Here is a 25,514-nt window from a genome sequence, read left to right as displayed (position 1 = left end):
TGGCTATGTGTTAGTAATCATAGGTAAGTGGTGCAATTTTGATACCATCCTCTTTACCTCATTTTTGATTTTTTTTGTGCGCACACAATCCTGGAATCATTTCTCTAAGGTAAATATAATCTCCTCTTCTCCCAGAGATATCAAACCTCTTTACAGAGTAGGCATCTTTCCTAACGAGCGTGATGCAGTGACTTTGCTAATCTGACCTCCCAATTGCAAATTACATGATACGTGCTACTGATGAACCTATGAATATGTAATGTATGTCATAACAACACAATGGAAAAATCAGTAATTTCATAAAACTCCAAAGCATCAAAAGAAGCCTTTAGGGTTTTAGAGCACTACCTCTGGACAAGAGAATCACAAAGTTCTGGTATCCTTCTTCAAACACCTGGAGTCCTCTAGATCCAAGTACATCTCTTCATCATTTTGACTTAATCGTATGTTATTAATTGTTTCTTTCCAGCAGAAGAATTCCCTTAATTTTTGTTCAAGATTAAAATGCCCATCTTTGAGGAATTATTGGTATGCTTTTGACCAGAAGAACATGAATTGGGTTAGTAAATTAGGTCACTTGCCATGGCGACAACTATCTGAGATAACCATGAATTAGGGGAGAACGTTTTGGAATCTGGATGAGCTTCGTCATCTGAAGTTCTGCTGTGCGATAAAATTCCTGTAATTGGTTCAATTTTGGACAGTTTTGGAACATTCAAGCCTGACTCGGGCTGTACCCCTGTCGGCTGACAAGAGCAGTAGCAGTCAGATTTGGCCAGCCCTGTCTAGGCATGTCAGTCACTGTGTCTGCAGCTTAGACCTTCCACCAAGAGCAGAGTTGGAGAGCTTCTTGTTCAGTTGACTTCTTGGAGTTAGAAGGTGGGGGCAGGGGGCTGTATTCGTTAATACACTCATTTTGGATGTTCACAGTGCATATTTCCTGAAATCTATTATAATGATAAATGTAAAAATGTTGTCGGAAATACTTAGGCTGGATCTTCATTTCAATATGTGCACCCTGACTGCAGCCTGTGATGTTTCTGTATTCGACAAATTGATTTTTCAGTGTGGTGAGTTAAAAACAGTTTTGTAATCCACAAGATAGTTCATTAAGAGCCTTGTGTAATATGGTATGTGTCCATTATTTTCCTTTTCTAAGTAACTGTGTACCCTTACAATAACTTTACCAAATGAGCCACTTAAGAGTACATTTTAAGGATGTTTTCAGTTTAATTATCACTGCTGAAAGACATATCCCCATTAGGTTTGTGCATACACAGCAAAGAAAACTTAATCATTGACTGATTCATGTTTTATGTAGGTACTTTGAGTATTCAAGCTAATTGTATTCAGGTTAGTTGTCCTTTTGAAAAGGCCGAGAGGTAAAATCCTTAAAGCTTGCTTAGGAATCCCAAGGCAGAACTGAATCAGGGTTCATTTCCACGAATCAGGGTTCCGCTATCAAATGAGGAAGTGAGATTCCATAAATAATAGCTTCCCGACTTGCAATTATGCGTGTTCTCTTAAGCTTCCTACTCCTCTTACTCTTCCTGCTTCTTGAATGCATGTTTCCTTTAAAAGCCTCAGCTAGGTTATTAACGTGGACAGCAATCCAGGGCTTCCCTTGGTTAGCAGACCCGAAAAGATGGATTTTCTTTTGAGAGCTGTATTGTTCTGCAGTTGTGTGCATTTCACTCCCATTGTGTGGTTCTTCACCAAGTGAAAACAGAGCTCTTCTATCCCTGAGGACAAAGAACAAACTGTTGTCGAGGGGAGGAATATCTACAAACTCGTAAATCTTTCTCCTTCTCCTGTTTATTCTTCATGCCATTCAAGCCCATTTAGAGAATGACCAATTGACTCCAGACTCATGGCAGATTCTGATGGGCCAGATCTCTCCTATCTAAGATGACACAACCAAATTTCCAAATACTTTCTAGTTGAATGCAGCGTTTGGTTTTCCTTGCTCTTTAATTCATAGTTCCCAAACCGATACTCCAGTTATCAAAGAAATCAACATTTTCTCTAATTAATGCACTGATCACCAGCAATATTGTAAAATACAGGGAAAATGTGTACCAAATTCATTTCATTGAGCATCCAGTTCTTTATTATTGTGAGTAAAACTGTTTAAAGATATTTGTCCTTCAATAATTAATCTGCTAGCTGTACATTGCACATCACTGCATACTGAAATATACAGGAAGCAGTTTTACAGATTACTTTTCTATGGTAAAAACATGCTGCAAAAGTAATAATTTGTAAAAGAACTCTAATCAGTGAAGAAAACACACTTTGGACTATGATATGGTATCCACTAAGCAAAAAACCACTACAAACTGGGGGGGGGGGGGGGAGGAGATTCCAAAATTAAATGTTAGATCTGAATTATTTAACCATAATAGAGTGTTGTAATTAACGTCCATACTGTATGTACTTCATTGTATTTTATGTCTTCTCAATTCTTTATGTGTGGAATTGAGAAGAACTAAAAGCAGTGACTCAATTACCCCCAAAAATTCCTTTTATATTGCTTTATATTGACAAGTCATAACTTTGAAAGTAAATTATGTTAATAATTTTACTTTGATATCCCATGCTGGTGTCCGAATTGCATAAAAATCCTATTTTGTGTTAAGTGGCAGGTCTGCAAAGAAACTGTATGTTTAATCCTAATTATACATCGCTAGGATCAGGTACTGCATGGGCTTGTGTTCTTACATAAATAACATATATACAAGAAGTGAGTTAAAAAAAACCACCATGCCACATTCAGGCAAGTTCTAAAAGGTTAGGTTGTTATAGCGAAACTTTGCAACTTCTTTTGCGATACTTCTGTTTACTTTCTCAGAAAACTTTCTCTGTTTTCGCAGTCTTAGGCGGGAGTTTTGCCTCAGAAAGACCAATGGACACAAGATATATCTGTATCATCTACTCCTTGTAACGCTTGCTGTTATCCACAGCAGTCAGGGAAATGCCCTGCACGCTGGATGGTGGTTTGTTTCCTTTACTGATGCCCCTCTTAGCCTCACGAAAGGCGTCAGATCCTGTAGTCTGGAACTAAGGAAGAAGCTGGTCTGTCCCAGACAGAACATGCAATGTCATTGACAGCACCGGGCCACGTTTCTCACCCAATGAAAAAGAACATTAAAACTAGATTATTTTTTTATCGGTCACAAAAGAGTCAAGCAGGAGGAATAGAATGATTCTAAAAACAGAGAAATATTTACCATTCAAATATCTGAAGAAATTAGCAGTGATAAAAAGGAAATACCATAAAGGGAACGCAAAATGGCTTAGCTGGGCGCTGAAAAACAAGTGAGTAGTCTTTAAATTTGCCTAGGTGTTTTCCTGGATTTTTGAGCTCTGGCCTTTTTGGGGGAAAGAATAATGGAAATGCCCAAAAGAGCTGGACAAAAAGTAAGCTTTGTATCCTATCTATGAGAATCAGACGATGTGCGTTATGCTAGTTTTTACAGTCATAGTCTACAGTCTTCCACTGATTAAAATCAAATTTGACAGTAACACAATGTAGAGGTTTAACTGACAGCACACACAGCACATTTGCTAGTCATAATGCCACAGTTTAATGACTGACGCATGTGGGAAGCTAATTCGGATTTTTTTTCTTGAATGGGATAAATGAGCATCCAGTTAATACCAATCATGAATTCAAGCCATGTGACAAAATTGATGCTACATACCCTGTTCTTGTTCTGCATATTCTGCAAATTGAGATGCAGGAAAAGAGCCAGTTTGTACACACATCCGGAGAGAAAGTTCATCCTGCTTTCTGACACATCCACCAACGGCAGCTGAATGTATCCAGCTTGCTGCTGTTGTGTCCACAAACTAATTACCCTTTCTCTGTTAAATAACCTAAGAATTACAAATTGTATGCCTGTTTTGAGAAAAAGTACAGGTTGAACAAGCAGACGTAGTATAAATAAAATATTTATATAAAAATAGTCTCTTACAAAATATACTCTCTTATCCTATGGTTGATTTTTCCAAAAGATGGAAATTTGTCTGGATTTTCTTATTTTTAGGCATATTCCAAACAGGATTTTATTAATGCTTCTTTCTTTGATCGAAGAAAAAAAAAAAAACTGGTAAAGATTTGTAACCCCTACCGCTTGACTTTTGTTCCAGACAACTAGCAGCAAACAGGAAAAAAAAAAAAAAAAAAACCAACAAAACCAATCAACCAAAAAAACCCCAAAAACAACAGTGTGTGTTTGTGTATGTACATATATATAAAGATGCCAGCTTTTGTACTTAAACATCTAGTCCTGTAGAACATATCCTGCAAGTCCAACTAATAGAAATATCCTAGTTAAGACTAATATATACAGCTCCAGTTTTTCCTTGCTGTTTCTACAAAATTATTCCACAAAGAAAGCCAGCTATCTACTTTAATTGCAGAATAGTTCCAAAAATGTTGGTAGAGTTCTTTTTAATTAAATAAATTAATATTAGGTTTATCTGAATAAATTGTTAAATATTGCTATTATTATGCCCAAGTGTCCCAAATCCCTGTGCTAAAATCTGCAGTACACACACGCACACAAAATAGGCAGATAAAGCAGTGTCTACAGAAAACTTCAACAGTTCTACTCGCTGTAGCAAACGGTCTGAAGTGGAAAGATGGGCAAGACCAGCAGAAGCTTTTCACAAGTGTAGAAGCCTAAATCTGTCTCATCCACACCCTCACAAGGGCAATTCACAATGGGGCACTGTCCATCCCATCCTGTGCAAAGCCCTTTTTTGAGGATTTCTCCCCTACCCCTTCCTGCTCCTTCTACACTGAAGTTCTTGACCATCTTTTTCCAAACCAAGAGTTAGTTGCCACGCTCAGAGATTTTTCTCTGACTGGTGTCTCTTCACAAGGCAGTCAATGCTTCTTGCTTTAGAGGTGCAGATTAACTGAGATGATCTTTTTCTCTCTGTTTTGTGTGTCAGGTGGCTCGGGGTGGGGTTTGTTTGTTTTTGTTTCTTGGCTGACTTTCATAAGAGTCTGAAATGTGTATCCACATAAGCAATGAAACATGAGAAGAAAAGAGAGGGCTCCATTCATCAGCATTTCTTCTGGGAGAGCAGGTCTTTCCTACAGTCTTGTGTAGGTATGTCGAGTGCATGTGCAAATGTATTCGTGGCCAGGGACGTGTCAGCCTGCCCAGCCACGTACTCACTTACAGGTATATACTTCTGTTCTTTCACTGCATGTGTTGCATTTAACATAGCAGCACCAATGAAATTTGCAGTTGCACTGCCACACTCTTGAGTACTGGTGTGTATTGTAGCCTCGACCACAGCACATCAGATCGCAGCCATTGGACTGCTGGGCTGTCTTGTTGCACATCCTTCCCTGCGTTCCCACGCTGCCAGTGACAGGGTCTTCTTCACAATAATTGGGAGATTTTTCTATGTACACTAAATCTGTATCCATGGGTTTGCGATAGGAAAGTGGCTTCTTTATTTTGAGGAAGGTCGGACGCTTGTTACGACTTGCCCTCACTGGTTCGACTTGAACGGCTTCGTTGTATTTGTCCTTAAGGATGTAGCCCAGCTCCCGGAATTTAGGCAGAGTCGTCCAGCATGTTTTAGTGGTACAGGATCCCGAGACCCCATGGCACTTGCACTCTAACTTCATGTTTTCTTCCAGAATCTGTATTTGGAAGAACAAAGAATGGTGCATTAATACAAGCTAGAGTCTCTTCAAAATAACAGGGTTATTTCATGCATATTGAATGACAGTCACGGATGGGTTTGCTCTCCAGCATGAGTTGCTGCCAGACACAGGCCGAGCTCCCACAAAAGCTGTGGGTTTTGCCTGCCTGCTGACTCTGTTGTCCCAGGGAGCAAATGCTCACCGGTGTCACCGGAGTCCTGCCTGCAAAGCTGATTCCCCATTTGCACTCCGAGTTAAGCAGGGAAGATAACCAAAGAAGGACCAAAGGTAAAATGGGACCCTCCTTAACCACAGCTTTTCTTCTCTTTCATTTGCAATATGATCATACAGCGCCCCAGGTTGGTCTGTGGCTGCAATTTTTGGCATGTGGCAGTGAAATTAGGCACTGGCAGAAAATCACACCTTTACATGAAACGCCACGTGCAGGATGCTTTGAAAGTTCAACAACAGGTGCTAGAACTTGGTTTTTGCAAACAGAGGTTCAAAAATAAACTGCATTTCAGTTCTTGCACCTGAAAATGACATAAGCTGGCGCAGGATGGGAACAAGCCGATAAACTCTATCAACGCTTATCCTCCTGTTGGTAGTCAACAGTGTAGAGCAGATGATCGTTTATTCATACAGGCATCATCTGTTCTAAATGTTGCAAGTTAATGCTCCAATTTGGAAATCTAAGTATTATTTTGATATACCGTAGTCTTAAGTTTTTTGCACTTTCTGGAGGGTTCAAAGTGTTTTGTCTCCTCTCACGTGGACAATTGAGCATACAAAATGCCCCAGCTACTTTGCAAGAAAACTAGGTCTGTCTTAGAGCATGTCAAGAATGTCATCTTGACATAATGACATTAACAAGAATGTCATCAATTCTTGTTAAAAATTTTCTACCTCCTTAATACTGTAAAAGTGTCTCAAACACCTGAACATCAAGGCTTGCTCCACTCGGTCTCATGTTCTCTTCTTTGTAGGGATCTCTCATGCTTATGCCTGAGTTGTCACTACTTTCCTTTTGAAGATAACAAGCTTCATCTTCCCTTCAGCCTTCACATCCCTTGAAACTTTATCCTTGTATCTTCGCCCTCTTGCTGTTTGTTTACCAACCCAGTCTTTGCCAAATAAAACTGGAGACCAGCTTAGTCCGTGCTGTCTGTCCTGAGCCCTGTAACTGACCTCACTTAGCAGCTACGTTGGGTTAATGCTAGAAAACATACCTAACTCCAGCAATTAATTTACCACTGGTCTTTGCTTGAAAGAGAACATAATAACTTCTGTGATTAAATTCTGCCTAACCTGGCAGATACCAGCAGCGGAAAGCCCAGCCAGAGGCATTATCTGGGTTCAGGGAGTGGCCACATAATTTTTCCCCTGAGAATCCCCAGCTGATCTGTGCAGCCCCAAACCTAGGCAGCCTAGAAGGCTGGAGGGAGATCAGTGATGTGGAAATTTGAATTAACCCTTTGCTATAACTGCCCACGTCCGTTTGGGGTGTTTGGAAAACTTACCGTGCAGACGCTGCCTGCCTTCCCACCAGCTGCTGCTGAAAATGGCAGCCTGCAGTGAAGCAGCCAAGTCCAGCTTGAAGGCTAGACACGTGTGCTGGGACTTCAGGTCTAAAATCCCAGCATCAACGGGGGGCAGCGAGGAGAAAAAGCACATCTTAGGTTGTGCGGCCAGCAGATCATAAGTAGTGCACTAACACTGCCAAACATAGCTCGGTCCTGTTCATGGCAGCCTTAAAACAAGTAATTTAAAGGCTGCACGTAGTAGCTTATTATTCTCATACCTTTTGGTCTTGAGGCTGTTCCCGTGTCACCTAGGCACAGTAATTGCTGTTGCCTAACCCTAGGATAGTTTGTAGCTGCTTCTTTACTCATTGTTCTTCCTCTGCCCCTTTTCAAAGACGACTGGGATTTCAAAGGCATTAAAATAGCTTTATTTTTATCTTAGTCTATGCGTGAAGTGTCAGCACGTGCGGTCTGAAGACTGGATTAAAACTAGAGAAAGTACAGGCCCAAGATTATGACAGATGTGGACTTTGCATGTATTAGGTCACATTTTGTGCTACTGTTTTTAAACTAGTTTTTCATGCAAACTATCTAATGACTGCCCTAAAACTCACATGTGAGAAACTTTTATATTGAGATCTACATCTTAACTTGCAGTTCTGCTCAAGCTTTGGCTTACGTTTTGCATTATCTTGTTATCTTGAGTTGCTCTCTCAGCCACTGCATACTTCTTTTATTGCTCACTCATTCATAAGGTAGTACACTTAGAAGATAGATGAGGAGATGGAAAAGGAGTTATAGCACAGAAACCGGAAAAATAACATAAATTCTTTTAGCCTCATTTGTACCTTTTTAAAAGCTCTCTTTTTTTAATTTGAAACTAGGCAGGGATACATTTCTCAGCCCTAATTCAATCACTGCTCTTGTACAAGTGGCTGGCCTTATACCCTGGTACAATGTTCAAACTTGCAACAAAATATTTCTAACTCACCTTCCATCAGGGTCAGCCAAATTGACTTGAAACATTAATACAAAACACATCATGGCTTAGTGTCATCTATCCAGGTAGGGCTTTTTTCCTGAAGTGTAGTTAAATAGCTTAAATTGCCTTTTGGTTTATTTCATTAACACCCCATTTACAGGCAGCAATCTCTGAGAGCATGAGTAGTTCCACTGCAAAGAGCTGAGCAGGCGGCTGGAGAAGTTCAGCGACTGGGTGGCCTTGTGTCACACGTTGGTCTCCTGCTCCAGGTGACATGATGCCAACCAGAAAGAGCTTCTGCTTTTCTGGTCTCGGCTAAGGCCGGGCACGAGCGGTTAGGATAAAAAGGTCTGGTTTGGTCTGAACGTGAGAAGTTTGAGCAATACCAGTTGAGCCCAAGTACTAGGGGTCCTTCTTAGATGACTTGGAGAGGGACAGGAGGGGACAGAGGGATGAGAGTTTTGTCTTTTAAAACTGTGCCACATTTATTGTTCTCATTTTTTTTGTAGATAGCACTTCCTAAGATTTACTGGCTGACCCTCCCTTTTCTCGTCACACTTGCTGGGGGTGCGTTTCCAATACACTGCGCTGAAATCGCTCGAACACGTCTGCCTAAGTTGGGTCCACTGAACTCTGCAATTGAACTTTCCCTTCCAGCTCTGCCTTTGCTAACCCAGCCACTCTACCTCTCACTCACAAACCCTTTTGTTGGTTCTGTTCTTGTATATATATCCTCCTCGCTGGTGCTGTCTTTCAATGCGGTGTTTTGCAAATTCAGCCAGAGATGAATTGACTCTATAGCCTTTAGAAAATAGGCTACATGTAATTTGAACTGTCTATCCTCAGCAAAAGCCTGCAATGGTGATTTGATAGTTTTATTGTACTGTGATATCAGGTGCTTGGACTATTTGTTTTGCATTAAAATATGTGGACGGTGATATTTTAATACCATTACATTATTCTAGTAGCCTCTGATAAATCAGTGCCTTTATAAATTCAAGATGAGAGTTGAAAAGAGAAGGAAGAAAATAAAATAGGGGATTCTTTGGGTAGGGACAGGAGTCCTCAGTCTTTCCCTTGGTTTCTGTGAGCCAAAAGAAGAGCTCTACCCCTTAAAAACTTGGTTTGTGTTAAAAACAGAAAGCGTTCTTCACCTTTCAAGATCAGGATTTGTTTCTTTGACGGTATTAGCCAGCAGCTCACACTTTTTACATTAGATTAAAACTTTATATATGTTATAGACTGACTTTTCCTAAAATGTAAGAGCCTGAAGGGCACAAAATTTAAATCCTAGGTCCTCTGTTTCTTACCAAATGACCATATCCAGCTCCGTCAGCCATGGAAAGTAAATCTGTATGCACCAGTGAATGCTCTGAACTGGATTAAATGCGAACAAAGAGCTGGAGTTCTTTTAGCTTTGTCCACTTTTTCTTTGAGCTCCTACAGTAAACTGTCAGTACTTGTTTTTCTCTCTCTCTCTTCCCCTTGCCATTAGCCTCTGGGAAATAGTTTGTGTGAAGAGAACTTGCGCTGGCTCTCTCTATTGATGTTATCTTCAGATATAGTACCTTTGGGCACTGCCATTAGGAACTTAGCATGTTTTTTCTTCGTCTTTAGTTTTGCAGAGAGTGTGCAGGGTGCGTCACGTGAGGGTGGCAAGCTGTAGCTCTGGAGAGCCCTGCAGCCCGGGAGCTGCATGGGCTGGCACCAGCGCTGTGGTCCTGCAGCGGGCCGCGAAGAGCAGGGGTGTCTGGTAATGGTAGCCTGGCTGGGCACTGGCTAAGCCAACGGTTCCGGTTTCCAGTGAAACCAGCGGAAAGCGCTGGCTGGTGCGACTTGGCGCTGGAGTGGCATTCGCTTACGAGCGCTGCCGCTGCCGCCCTGCAGCCGCGTCGGAGGTGTGCCCGCCGGGTGGCGGGGCGGGAGCTGCGGGTGCTCGGGTCTGGGCCAACGGGAAGGTCGTCATGTGGCTGGTGTGCTCGGAAACACTGGTCACCCTCGTGCGGCGGGTTTTCTCAGCTCAGTGTCTCTGCTACCCGAGTTAGTCAGTGGTCTGTACCTCCCTGGGGTTCCAGCATCTGAAGTGAGCTGACTTTCCAAACGCATCTGCCCGGGCAGTCTGGGACCCCACCTGCCCACTCACGTGGGGTCAGGTACTGCACAGCCCTGGGTTCGGCTACCAGAACACTAAAGCACTCGATGCCAAAGCTGTCCTGAAGGACTCACAGCGTGAAATCCAGCGGACCATGGCACCTCCAGCGCATTCTCCTTCACCAGCGGGATTTCCCACAGAAACTGAATCCTGCCTCACAGTCAATACCCTGCCAATACCACAGTGCCTGAGGCCAGGGACCCTCTACTGCTTCATCAGAAATAACTCGGACTCCAGTCTACATGTGAAGCTGATGTACTTAGTGAGACAAGAGACCCTGATTCCTATCCCACCAAGGCCATAATCTTTCCTAATTTTGTCTGACATCAGATCATCTGGGTCAGGAAATACCTGTCTCCTACAAGTGCCTGCACACACACCTTTACTATAGGTCAAAGAAAACACAACTATTGGCAAAACAAGAGTGAATTTTTCACTCCGGAGAAGAACACGGCAGGGCTTGGAGAGTAGTCACAACAGTTCTGTGGGCTGCAGAGGCCAACAGACAGACGCAAACCTGCCCCTTTCAGCTTGTGGCAGATGAGGACCTGTGATTTATATTACTTTCAGAGGCAATTGTAGCTATGAGACTAAGCTCCTCAAACATCGGGAATGACGTTAGAGAGATGGTTTTTTGCTTCTGAAGAAGGATTCATTGAGTAAAAATATTGTTTAAGCTAATACAATAAAGCCATGTCATATTTAGTCTTTCAACAACTTAACTTATTTGAGAACAAAATCATACCTAGAGCAACTGGCAGTGAGGTCTAGAGTGAGACTAGGCATTGAAAAGGGCAGTGGATGTATATGTAAGATTGATTTGACAAGCAGTAAAAGGACTATGTCTAATCAAAATGACTAGGAAATTACTCTGCCACTTGCTTTATTCAAGTGTGACAGCAATCTCAAAAGGACGCTACTGTTTAACTTGTAGGACTGTCTTAACACCGGAGCTCTGAAACTTGAGGAAAGTAGAAATAATACTTGTGCTTTTTCATTGGAAAACAAAAATTAACGTGAGAGAGCGTAAAAGAAGAAACACTGCCGTTAAAGACAACCCTATGAAATCTTTAAGAAATGTGAGAAACAGCATAATAAAAAACTACCCAAATGCAAGTTTAAAGTTAGCAAAGGCATATTTAATCAGAGAAGATTATTTCCCATCAGTGGATGTTCACTAACTACATTAATAGAGCTGTTGTAAAATGTTGTTCTGTAGAAACATAACACGTTTTGCATTGATATCCTACGGTAAACTAACTGTGGATGACTTTGGAACTGATTGTGCCCCATATTAAGAGTGATTCATCCCAGACAGTCTTTCATATTTCAGTTGAACATATGATGAAGACCTTATTAAGCACAGCCAAAACATTTTTTTCTCATGTTTTTGATCAGTAAATCTGTGCAAAAGAATAATATCTGAAGTTGGTATAAAACAAATTTGATACACTGAACACTGTGAGCTGGGACTATCCCAGAAATACTACCACCCCTGGCAGGTTGAACCATTTTTCTCATTACAAGAAATTTTTTGTTTCAAATAGAAAATGGCTGGGAAATCACCACAGCATGTGACCTACATTAATCAAATCACCATTGCGCTTTCCTTGGAATAGATGTCTGAAGATCAGTGGACATGCCGCTCTGAGGACTAATTATGGAGACAGCTAGGAGAATGCTGATAAATGGCACAATGCTAGAAACATCACAGAGGGGTGGTATTTCCCAGTACCACCATCTACCTCCAATAATGGCTATCCTATTTGAAAGAGCAGAAACACTTTTTCCAGATTCTAACTCATGATACCCTTAAAAATGAAGACTTCAGAAATCTTGTGCTCTCCTAAGTTTAACATTTTGTGTACTATTTCTGACTTGTCTCTATGCTGCCACAAAGCAGGAGGTTCCTTACATTTCTTATATGCACTTATAGAGTTTCATAATTATTTTTATACTTTCTGCCCTGGAATATTAGTTGCCCTTTACTTCAGCTTTAAAAAAAATGTTGACCAGCATTATTTTCTAAATGCAGCTTCTATTTCCACAACGTATCAAATGAGTAAAGAAAAAAATATTAGTTAGTCTTTCGGTATGGTCACAGCACTCATGCACTGTTGTCAGCACACACAAAGAGAATGAGATGTTCTTCTCTTTCCCTGGTTAAGTTCTGTTGTTTAAATTAGAGGACAGAAGACCTAGTACCCTTCATTCAGTGACCAGCACTGTGCAGAACAGCAAATGAACACAGAAGTCTGCGAGCTAGGAGGAAAAGCTGAGAGGAATGCAGCAAAAAATATTTTCTCCTACGTATTTTTCGTATAGTTCTGATAACCTTCATGACTTGCCATGTACTAAATCAATTTATCACCACTTCTGGGACCAAAAACCAAAAGAGCAATAGAAAATAAATGTCATGGGATGCTTTCATAATTGTTATTTTTGAAGAACAGTTGGACTTAAGTTAAAAAGGACATCACTGTTTTTAAAAACAGAGATTTAATGAGACAGATTCTCACACAGCCTAATAATGTTGTTCTCAAACTAAACCATAAGGCATGGCCCTTGCCTTTTTTCAAACTGTAGGAACTGCCCTGTGAAATAAAACAGGGTGTGATAGTACCTCAGCTTCCTATCACTGAGGGGGCCCTCTAGGAGAACACCTTATATCCCGCCGGAGCTGCTCCTAGGATCAACTTCTGCCAAAACCCTCTCAGGTTTGCGAAAGTAGCTATGAAAATGGATTCCATGTATGTGGCTCAGAGTCTGTATCTAGCACGCTCATCCCTCAATATTTTTCTCTGACAGCTCTGCCAATCTAGTCATAGCCCATGAAAGTCAAATAAGGTTCTTAAGTTTTTATTTATCTTCATCAAGATACTGCTTGCAGAGATAGTGGGCATGATGTGGCAACACCTGATGTTAATAGCTCAGCAAAATCTGATATGGATCTGAGAGGAATGATACACGCAGAAATCCACACTGCCACGTCAGACAGTCCCTCCTCGGAGCAGGTCTCATGCCAGGTATTCTCTTCTCCCTCACCCCCTCCCTTTTACATCCTATCTGGTAACAGCTGCAAGCTGGTCTATGGGGTTCCTTGCCTTTTTACGTCTCTCGTGAATACATTCCAGTTTTCTCCAGAGAGAAAGTACCTGCACCCTTGTCTCTCCCTCCCTGGTCATCAAAATGTAAATCAAACCCATTAATTCATGAGCTGGAACTGTGAGCTTCAGGTAGAGTTTCACATACTCTTAAGGGACGTGGTCGGTGACAAAGTTTTCTGCGTAATATCAAATACAAAACCTTCTTACCCACCCTTCCCCCTGTTAGCAGGAAGTCCTGTTTTAAAAGTTTTTCTCAACTACAAATTACCAGACTAATGCTTAGGTAAGTTTTATCTCAGGAAATAGACTGAAAGTGCTATGTTCCTACTGCCTGTTGGCAAATGGGCTGTGAGGTGGGGGGGTCCTGGCGTGGGACTCCTCGTTTTCTGAATTGTTAGTGACAAAAGCTCAGCACCTGAAAGTTGGCTTGACCGGTCTGACTTGCATTTTGGTTTTGTGGATTTTTGTATTTAAAAGTAAGGCAAATATTTTAACAGAAAAAATGGAAATAATTTGAAAACATAACTGTCAACGTGTTTGATAAACTACTTGTTTTTAAAAAATAACTCTTGGGAGACCCATTATCACCTAGATTAGACTGGATCAATGCAGTGCCAAGTAAGTGTCATCATGTAGGAAGTTTAAAGATCAGTCATAAAAAAGAGCTTGGAAAAAATAGTTCTGAAAAAAATCTGCTTTCTTTTAGTGTGCTTTCACCCACTATTATTGGAATATAGCTGAATTGTCTTAAAGCCATTCAACATGTTATTTTATTTTCTATATTTGTTTAAGTGAAAGTGTGATTTCCTAGCCCCTTACTGAAATGGGATTGTGAGATTAAGGGAAAAGTTATCTAGGATTGTTATTTGCTGCTGTCCAAGCAAAACTGACACCGTGCATATGATGGATTTTAGCTTGTGAAATAGTGAATAGTCTCACTGTCTGGCCTAACTGGGCACTTTGTACAATGAAGCTAAAATAGACTGGAAAGGGGGATGGTGTTACAGAATTACAGATAGAGTTGTTGGTTATATTATCTAGTTTACCTTCCTATCACTACATAAGTTTTCTACAGTACATATCTTCCTCTCCAGAAAGATACTGGATAGCACGTTCATGCCAGAAGTGAATAAAAGATGATGATCAAGGAGTTTTGAAAATGAAGAAACAACGTGGTGTTCACTGACACTAAGACAATTCACAAAGAAAATGAGACAGCAATTTTTCTGGATTTGGACATGTTACCAACGTAACATTTCTTCTTAGATCATATCTACCTTCCTTACATTCTGGTCACAAATTAAAAATCACTCCAAAATACTGATACTTCTAAAACAGGCCTCTCTAAAATAGTGATTTGTGCGATATTTTGCCATGTATGAAAAAGATGACAAATGTCCATTGTTAAAAACATCATTTTCCCTAATCCCTACTTCAGTCTAGGAGCTCAGTCCTGCAGTCAATATAATCAGAGTAATGATCAGAGTAATGATGTCAATGAAATCTTAACTGAGTGATGTCTGCCAACCTGGACCTCTTCGAAGTCAATACAATTCTTCTAGCATCCTATGTCCAGTCTGTCTGTTTTTAGTTTTGATCTTGGGACAGTGATCTTCATCCATACTCTGGGCTTCTAAATGTCAATGCATCAAGCTGTCATTAAAATGTAGGATGGAGTAGGTTTTTTTAAAAAAGAGAGAAGAAAGTAATTGTGCTTATAGTTTAAATTTTAGCATGCTATTTCTGAAGAAATTGGAAGTACTCCCAGGAAGATGAACTAAAACTTATTTACACTCCTCAGTTTGGGAACACAATGAGTTAACGTCTTGGGGGTTCTTCAGGCAGGGATGTCATTGCTGCCCGTCACTCTGGGCTATGTCATGGAGTCTGAGTCATTCTTCACATAAAAAAAAGTAGGGAAAACAGGAAATGACACAACTGGAATTCATCCTCGTCACAGCTAATGTACACAGAGAGAGGAATGGCACAGGGCTGACTCATTCCCACTAAACTTCATCTTCTGTGTAACTCTCCCCGCTGGTAGTGAAGCACTCCAAGGAGTGGTGCTGGCATTGCACAGTAAAGAATTGGGAGCAACCAGGTAGAGCACTTTGACAAATGCTTAAGCTGTCGAGAGAAAAGTTTCCAGAGAGTGATAGAAACCAAAAGAACACTCTTACTTGTTCCAGACAACTCATCAGAAAACACCTCTTGTGCTAAACTAATAAAGCCAGGTACTGGCAGGAGTACTAGTTGCAAAATAATATCACTTAATATTGCTTCCAAACATTTTTAACCAATAGCCACACACAGTTAATTATAGGTTCATTTAGTTGCATACCAAACTATGAGAGTTAACCCTTAGGTACTCAGCAAATAATATTATGCAAGGCATATTTCTCGTGCTGAAAAACTTATATAAATTCTAGTTCTCCAAGCCAGCAGTTTTAATAAACAAAGGATGTTTTTCCATTCTAGCAAGCTTTTCAGGTGATTTCAAAGTACTTCCACATTAATTTTTCAGTACCACCGTTATAAAAACACAGTATTTCTTAGCTTAACTTCTTCATTAACTCCTTTGGTCTAGAAAGAAGTACCAGGTATCTTCATGTTTCATATCTTCACAGAGGGACATATTTAAGCGTCAATCCTAATACCTAGCATATGTCTCTCAACTTGGTACATGACACTGGAGGTGTACCCATTGCCCCCTCTGCCTACCTACCATTTCTTCAGCAGGAAAGAGCACCTGAGCTATCTCAAACTCGCTTCCATTCCCTTCATTCCCACTATTTTGCAGAGATAACACGACCTAGACTGTGGCAGAGGCTTCAAGCCCATTGCCAAGGATGGTCGTATCCTGGGTGGGATACCACCGTGCTGGCACATCAAGCAACAGCTGCTCAGGGAAGTGATAGCTATTCTTGTCATTTTAAGAGAAATTTCCCATTACTCCTCCAGCTAATCAGCATGCCATTATTTTAGCTATCATAAGGCAGAAACTTGATCGCAATAACACATTGTGTTTTGTGAAGATATTTCCACACACTTTGTGTTTACAACTCGAAGTATTCACATTATAATAAAGTAACATGATTTTGGTGTTAATCGTAATATTCTTGTGAGAATAATTATTCCACAAAGATTACTTTCAAATTAAGTATTATATATAAGAGTTTTCCCCTTCCAGTTGCAGTTGGGACAATAGATCCACACTTCCATGTTTTCAAATAGCTTCCACTTATCAGAGATAAGATCCTACCAGCAGAGCCTATCTCTGTAGTCTAGCAGCTGCCAAGATCAGCATGCCCGTATCCAGGCCAAGAATTTTAACAAGGATCTTCTGGCCTGTTGTCAATGAAAATCTCCTCCTATACAGAAGAAAGTGGAATTTCCTAATTTTATGCATAATGCCTAGTGCAGTCTAAGCAAACCTCTTTTGCTTTCTGTCTTGCTTACCTGGCTTATTAGATTTTCTCCTTTTCATTCTAACAGGTATTTGAAGCAATAGTTGAAGGTTTTGTCTTACAGGTGACTAATCACTTATTAACAGGAATTTGCCTTTAAGGTGCACCGTGTTGATGCATGTAATTCCCCTTGGTCAGCTCACCCTCCAGACCGGACATAGCTGTTGCTTTTTGTTAATAGATCTACCTGTTTACTACTTATAGATGAGTTAAGTAGCACCATCCATCAATACCATTAATAGTTCCTCTTTATAAGCCATATATAAATGAGAATTGATATCAAGATTGAGGTTTTTAACAAAGGGCTAACCAATTGCTCTAGGTCTTTAGTTCAGAAGGTCATAGGATGCCTGTAACAAGGGCTTCTAAGCACCAGTTTCACCAGTACATAAACCCATCAATAAAAGAAACCATGCATGTCTACAGCACGTTTAATGTATTAATCAGATATTAATTTTATAAATCTCTCTTCAAGAGGAACCTTTATGTAAAGTATAATTCTGTTAAATAGAATTACAAAAAAATCTTAAGGTATTCCTCAGCATAGTTATTTAAATCTATAATGTTCTGGAAAACGTTTTAAGACTTTGATTACACCTTTTAACCTAAATTTGCTCCAACTGTAGGAAGGCAGACTTCTCAGGTTGATTTCCTGAGAAAACAAAGCCTAAGTGCTCACTTGGTGTCTGTCTCCCTTCTGCCTCCCTATCTTCTCATGTCCCATTGGTAACAGCTGCACCTTTTTAGTAATTTCAACCAAATACGACGAAGGGTAGACATTTTGAAGAAACTTCTGTGAAATAAAAGACCACAGGGAGGATACAGATCCTATAAATACTCCAGGTGGCAGTGTGAACACCAGTGTTGTTAAGAGTTTGCCATCACCTGTAAGACATGCTTTCGCAGGAGAGCATCTCCACTGCACGTTTCCTGGAGCTTTTCTTTTTTAACTAAGGTCTTAATCCAAGCCTTTTGGACACATATTCTTGACTCCTTGTTGAACTTCTTTATTTACACGCTAACTATTGTGCCATCTCAATAGTTAATTGTTTTATGACTGCGGGATTTATTTACCCAAAGATAACAGTATGTGCTATGACTCAGTTGAAATCTCACGTGGGAATAGCCCTGTGAGAGAATACATGGTTGTACTCATACTTGCGTGTGGTCTTATATTTAGTATAAGATCTAGTATGCTTAAGGCAGGGCTAGTTTCCTTAGTGTAGGCCACCAGCTGACACTACCAAGAGCACCTACTGCTAGAGCACTCGCAATAGATGTTGGCTTAGACCTGATGTAGAGTCTGTGAATCCTGACACTTCCCTTCTCTTTGTCCCAGGAGACCAAATGTAGTCCATTAGGTGCAGCTCACTTATAAGTACCAGAAGGCTCAGGGTCATTTCAATAACCAGGTCTAATGCAAATTAATACTAGTGCCTTTTGGCACTAATTGGGCATGCAGAGCCAAGCATCCTCTCTGCAATTACCTGAAACCCTTATCCTTTAATAGATCCATTCTACATTCTTCCAGTACCAAAACAGGCCTTGTTTGTGTCCTTGGACTAAAAGGTTGTTCTTCGTTTAATCGATTTTTTAATTGTTTACTTCAAAATACCTGGAAATTCTTTCCATTAAAGCAAAAGTCTGTTCCATTTGTACAGCAAATGCTAGCAATTATTGCTTTTGGTGAGCGTTCAGGGCTTCATGACTTCAGAGTTTTCTGCCACCAAGTGTCTAATAAAGCATTTGAACCAAACCTTGGTTTAACTTTCATCTTTACCAAAACCTCTGTTATGTATTGTTCCAAGCATCTCTGCTTAGCCCAGGTAGCTGAGTTCATGTTACTGACTCATCATTGCAAGGCTCTTGGAAACGGTCCTGGAGATACTTTTGGTTCAGGCTCTAGAGGCTTGGGTTGTACCTGCAGAAGATTCCCATTGCTGTCCCTGTTGACACAGCACGGTAGCACAGATTCGACCATGCAAACCTAGAGTTACGTAATGAATGGGTATACTTTGTCAGAGATGTAATGAATGGGTCTGCACGGTGCAAGATTGCCAGCATAAGTCAGTGTAAACTTTATGTGTAGTATAAACACTGCCTGTTTGGGTATTAAAAATGTTCTCAGTGAATAGCCTGGCCTAACCATTAGCTTCCTGCTGACTTGACCAATACCTGTCTTCTGTTGTTTTTGGCTAAAATTGCTAAAATATGAAACAGAAGTGTCTAATTTTATGCAAGTAAACCAGTCTCAGGTTTGGAAAACTAAATTTGAAGTTTGGCGAATGCCATCTGGGGAATACAGGAGGAGAAGTACGCTCATCAGCTATTTCTGAAAATTTTGCGACAACTTAGGCCTGAATTTAGGCACGAAGCTCAAATTTTTGGATTCTGATTTAACTTCTCAAAAAGCACAGGTTAACAGAGGCAATACAAGGCAAAACAGCCATGTTCATAGTTGTTATGTTTTCTCTTTCTCTTTCTACTTCCTTTTATTACATGATCAGCATAAGTTTTACGATACTCAAACATAGCACGTATTTGCTTCGAAGTGCTTACCCTTTGTGAGAGCTGCATTTGTTTCAAATCAGTAATGTTTGTTTAGAAATAAGGGCTTTTGTTCTGCAACATGTGAGACGCTGAAGGCTCTACCAAGGGCCCCATCCAAAGGTGCTGAAGACAGTGGGAGAACTGAATAATCTATACAGCAACTATTTTCGTCTAGATGATGTTCCCCTCTGAGTACTGAACGACAAGTATACGCCCTGTGGGAAATGTTGCTAAGTGTCCAAAGAGAAAGACTGAATTAAATTAGAAAATGTCCAAAAACGTGTGACCCAGCCAGTGACTTTGCTGAGCAAATTAATCATTATAGCAAGAAACTGATTATTTCAGTTATAAAAGGTGCATGATACTAAATTTGGAATTTGAGATCTTTGTTATTTATTAACAGGCCCTGGCCCTCAGTCTCAGCTATCTTTGTCAGCAGCATGACAGATTAGTAGCTCTAGTAATCATACACATGAAATGCATGTGTTGCTCATAATGCCAGAATCCTCTAAAATTGCAACTGCAGGTAAGTGATAGCATTTATCATTCCCTAATCTTCAGCGTAAATCAGGAATTCAGTTTTCAACCACGTAAGATATAGGAGGGAGTTGAAAGCCAAACTACAAGTAGGACCATGTATCACAATTTCTGATTAGCTGAAAGTGGAGGACAAGTGGAATGAAAATTCATTCTTGTGGATTACTGTTCTTGTGCAGTCCAATTCCCTCTCATAATTTAGACTAACATTAATGTTCCCTTTATCTTTACTCTGGGCTGTTGAGAAGATGCAGAGCTTGTCTGTCAAGTTTGGGCTTGTTTTAATACTATTATCTAAAAAAAGTAGGAAAGCCATAAAATAGAACTTTGATCCTTTCAAATACAAACAAAATACTGCAAGAGTGCACAGGATGTGTATTTTTTTACACACCTAGGAAATTGCCCAGCAGAGTCTTGTTGTGCACTGCAAACACGTGGTAGCGATGGGGTTTTTGGAAGCACTCAGCTGTGTCCTGTGGTCCCACCAATCTCAATGGTGGTCTTCCCATTCAGTGAACTGGACTTCCTCCAAATTCAGCGCTTGGCTTTTCTGGAAATTCTGCTGCCCCCCAACAAATCTGTGGTGGCGAAGTTGCCAGGAAAGACTTTGTTGCGTCTAACGCTCCTTTCCTAATTGCACTGAACTACAGCTGTGGTGCCAGGCCTTGAGGCTGGAGTGCTCGGAGAGAAGGGAGGTACTTTGAGCAGGAGGGCTGTGAAGCACCGGAACTGTAAGGTGGGACAGGGCTGGGTTTACCTCGGATAACGTGCTCTGCTGGACCCAGGACTGGGGGTGGACACGCCTTCTCTTTGCCTGTACCTTACAGCTATGTCAGTGAGATTGGTCAGAAGCGTTTTTTACATATTCCATCTGGTCACAGTGAGGCACAAGCCACATGTATAAACCTTCTCCCAAACCTTCTCCGTCTGCCCCGTTTAATCTACGCAAAATATTGTACAGCTTAATTAAGCAAGCCAGCTACCAGGACATTCTACATAGGCATATTTGGTGCACCTAACACCAGATCTTCTAGATGTTACGTGATATTTTAGCAGTGGAGCTGCATTTTTGATTTGTTAAGACTACTATTGCTTTATGAGTGGAAGTGCTGTGTGTTGCTTTGGCTGAAGATTGCGGGGTGTTTTAGGCATGGTTATCGCCGTTACAGTTGTGCCACTGCTCTGCCCCATTCTCCCCTGCCAGGTTCCATGTTAACACGTCTGCCAACCTCATCTGTCAAGGGTCTAAACAGCTACAGCTGAAGTCTGTCAGAATTGCTACTGCCACTATCAACAAGGGGCACCTACTTGCCAACAGACTGAGCTTCCTACAGGAATGGACACATAGAGGCCTTTTCCTGGTCTCTCATCAGCGAGGCAAGAAACCTCGGAAAGGATTCAGTCAGTCGTGTGTTGCGGGTGCAGCAGAGGGCTAAGCGTTGTGCTTGTTGCTCTCACACACTCAACACATCTGCTGACGAGGGAGGTCCAAGTGAGGGAGTAGTAAGGGGAGCTGGATGTAAATGAACAAGCTCTTGAGCAAGCGGGCATCACAACTAGTCCTGGGTATGCTTCTCTCTTCAGGATCCCTCACCAGAGCTTGTAACTAGAAGTGGAAACTTACTCCTGAAAAATGCTTTCCAACTTCAAGCCACTCTAAATCAGCAATGTACCACAGCTGCGATGGTTTCACAAGTAGTTAGTATCTACCAGTAAAGAGAAAAATCATTCGTCAGCTTTGTATTTAAGGAGCATCCCTAACATTAAGAACTAGAAGCTTCTAAATAAAAAAATCAGGAACATTTCTGTGCCCATGCCAAAAAAAAAAAAGTGAAAAACCGTTGGAAAATGTTAACTGCAATTGCAAGGGCACTGTTAAGTTCTCAGCTCCAAGAAACGTGTGGCTGTGCTGCTGATACTATAATATCACTTGATTGCTGGTGCCAGGAGTATCAGGGCAGCCTCACCCAGTTCTGTTCTGCTCGAAGCTGGTCTCCTAGACTCTCTGGAGTCTATGGTAATTTTCAGCAGCTCCAGACACAGGCGAGCTTTATTCTGGTGTGCGTGTGCCATTAGAGACATTCTTTCTGATGGAGCTGAGAGACAGCTGAATACAGAAGTACGTGGTTTTCGTTACTGTTAGCCAGTTGCGCTGTGTGCAGAGATTGCTTAGGGCCAGATTACAGCTGGTACGTACATGTGGGAAGAATCTTCTGGCTCCACTACGGGCCCCGTGTCCTCCTGGCACACTGAATGTACCCTGCTAGCACTCCGCTTGCCAGGCAGCGTGCATCCCAGATCGTCTTCTGGAAACAGAGCTCCTACCAGGAGCCGCTGGACTGCTGGGGTCCCCCCGGAAGGCTGTGGTCTTCCTCGGGCAGGGCCACCCCAGCAGGGCTGCAAGCCCACAAGTTGCACTCCCTCTCCACTGCAGGCAGCTGAACTGAGCCGCGGGTGCAAGCAGGAACAGTGCCATGTTTTCACATGCTTTAAGACTTAGTTCAGGCAGACCTATTAACTCTCCAGAATTTCATGCCTATATTCAGGAAAATTATAAATGTTAAATTGTTTGGCAGCCACTTTTATTAGTCTTGTCTCTTTTCTAACAACGCGCTAGATGCTTACAACCTTTCAAGTGGTTCATCTGCAAGAGCTTGTGTTCTGTGCTGCTTCTTGTAGTCAGGCTAATAGCCTAGTTTAAGTAAAAGGTATCTTGAATGAAGTAAAATAGCTGTCTCCTCTAGAGGACAGTTAAATTCTTGCAGTGGTGTGGTGATTGCACGCTATGCAAGAACTGGAAGAAGTTCAGAAAAGTTATATGGCAGCAATCTCCTTCTGAGGTCAGAGATGCTAGCAAGTGAAGGGGGTGAGTGTCATAAGCGCAGGCTTTACAGAATAGCTTGGGGGAACTCCTGAACACCGTGCTTTCCAAATGCTGGGGTTTCACTTCAACATTATTACAGTTTTCCCTAAAGGATAAAATACTAAACACTTCAGTCTATTGCGATCATTGCATGATCCACTTCAGAAACACCTTCTGGTTTCTCATCACTTTGCTTGATATTTGCAGCAACTCTGTTAGGCACGTGCCGCACTTCTCCTATGAGCCTTAGAGCTGAAAGCGAAAACCGAAACGCTACTGATTCAGAGGATGAAGTTACACTGCAAAGTTAGTGCACCTAGGTATGCCTCCAAAGAGAAACGCTGAATAAAAATCCACCTTGATGTGCTCTTGAATTGCAAAAGCCTTCTAATGCAGCCTGTGCCCATGATTTATAACAATGACTCATAATATTACATTATACTTAATATGATGTAACGCTGATGCAAGATGCCATTCGTGGAATTTCAATGTCACGGAGAAAAAGAGAGGGGAGAGCAATCTGGTCATGTACCTTGCTATTCTGTCAAAATGAAAAGTTTACATCCAAAATATGTAGAAGCTTTCAGTACCTACTTTGCTATTTTTTAGCAGGATAACTTGGAGAATAACATTTGTATTTCCTGGAGCATAAGTATCTCTCAGACATACGTTATTGCGTTACTTACAGTAATTTAATTAACTTTGTACTTGAGAAGACAAATTTGCTAACAGACAATTCAGTCTTGCAATTATAACCCCTCACATGGAAGTTTGCAGGGCAAATCAGGATCATGCCTTTAAATTAATTCAAGCTTTATCTCTCTTTTCTGACCCAGCTGTTACGAATTCTCCTCCTGTTCTCCCTGTACTGCTTGCTTCTTCCTGCAGTGAATCAGCATTTCAGGAAATACTAATTCAAAGAGGAAAGACACCCTAAACTCGGTTGCTGGAGGTCAGAAATAGCTGCTCTCCAATAGGTTTGACAAATGATGTGAGGCTTCTCGGGCTGCTTGGGGCCAGTTTTGTAGGGTGTATGCAACCCTGGTTTGAACTCTGTCCCTTCCCCTCCAAGGAGCCTGGGAACTTTGGAGTTGTGCCTGTGTGCTACAGAACTGAGTCCTGGTGGTTTGTCACCAAGACAGAGAGAGAAACAGGGAGTAAGAGCCCTGTCCTTTAACAGTGAGGAAAACTGTTACTCGCTCCACCCCAGCAGCGGAGGCAGCAGGCACGCTCATTCTGCAGGAACCGCTGGCATCGCTGGCATTAGTTTGCGGTGTGGGAGCAGCTGGAAATGGAGACGTTTCACACACGCTGATCTCAGGTGGGATGCGCTGCATCGTGGGTGTACACACGAGTATTCTTCGAGCATTGCACTAGCACGGCTGTTCAGGAAAGGGAATAGCAGCGCGGGTGTTCTCCACCTATGATGTCTAAAATCCTCCACATTTGACATAGTCAATCTTCATTTGCTTCTAGAAAGAGCTGACAGGTGCTCCTACTGTTGCTCTGACAGAGCCATGTAGTCAGTAGGTTCAGAGAGACGGTTGTTGGCACCGCAGGCAGCAGAGAGACATCTGGCTAGGTAAAAGACGACTCTGAGAAGGTCGAAAGTTTTCAAATGAGATCTCCAAAAAGCCTGGATCAGGCTTTTCCTGGTGGTCCTCTGTTGGTTTATACCCTGCGGTCCTACTTATGCTCCGTTCCCTGGTAAGCCCAGCAGGCCTGACTACTGCAGTGTAAAGTCTGTCACCTCTCGCTCGCCAAGATGGAACAGATTAATTTACTGGTGATTCTTAAGAAGACAACTATATAATAATATATGTATGATTTACTGGAGTGCACCCTGAATCACCTGCAGCTGGTGTCATCCTAAAGAAGGACCCTTTCACAGGTCATTTGTGAGCGCCCGGGGCAGTGGGGCACAGCACACAGTGCAGTTTCGCGTTGCAAGACCAGAGAAGTAGAAGAGACTGACTTTTGAACAGCGTAGTGGTGCCTACAGGTGAAGATAACAAATCAATAAGAATTGAACATCTAGTTTATTTTTGGAAGCCCAGTAGGTGCCAGTCTGTCTCCTAGGTGTATAAATATCATCAAAAACCTAGCCATGGGCGAGGAAAACTAGACAAGAATTTGTAGCCCAGAGGAAAGCCACCAAGAATAGATAGTGTGGAGGCTGATAAGATCCATGTTGCTGCAAAAGGGAGAGTACCACCTCAAAACAAGACAGTTTTTGTTGTGAAAGGGTTAGGTTGTGAGAGACCTGGCTTGCCAAATACCCATAATGGCCTCCCTCTGCCAATTGTCTTTAAATACTGTGATCTTTCACATAAGAGCAAAGCCTGAAAGGAATCTCTCTAGCAAAAACATCATTTATTCATTCTCTATAGGATGGTGGAGTAACATGCCTCTTCTCAGTCACCTTACTCTTTCTTTCCCCTGCAGATTTCAAACAGAGATTTGTTCGAACAAAGATCAGTAATTTCACTCTGTAAGGGATGCAGGAAGAAGCGTAGAAATATCTCTACATCAGAACAGTTCCTGAGCCTGCTGGAGAAATGGCAGATGGCCAGAGATAGGACGCACCACTGTGCTCCCAGATAACAATGCGTAGAGCTGAATCTTCCAGGCATAATCTTTTAGGACAGCAAATTGTACACAT

At 41.5% G+C, this 25,514-nt stretch overlaps 1 protein-coding gene across 1 annotated transcript in view; it reads right to left on the bottom strand.

The window, feature by feature from the left end:
* Positions 1-5,188: 5,188 nt before the first annotated feature.
* The window catches only part of WNT7A (Wnt family member 7A), a 35,465-nt gene continuing 15,139 nt past the window's right edge, over positions 5,189-25,514 (bottom strand). The window contains exon 4 of the mRNA XM_075513722.1: positions 5,189-5,668. Within this exon, the coding sequence (XP_075369837.1) occupies positions 5,189-5,668 (480 nt within the window). The remainder of the gene's footprint in view (positions 5,669-25,514) is intronic.

This window comes from Mycteria americana, chromosome 11, assembly GCF_035582795.1.
Source record: "Mycteria americana isolate JAX WOST 10 ecotype Jacksonville Zoo and Gardens chromosome 11, USCA_MyAme_1.0, whole genome shotgun sequence".
Classification (NCBI taxonomy): domain Eukaryota; kingdom Metazoa; phylum Chordata; class Aves; order Ciconiiformes; family Ciconiidae; genus Mycteria; species Mycteria americana.
Note: the sequence above shows the minus strand (reverse complement) of the source record. Positions and strands in the feature narration are given on the sequence as shown.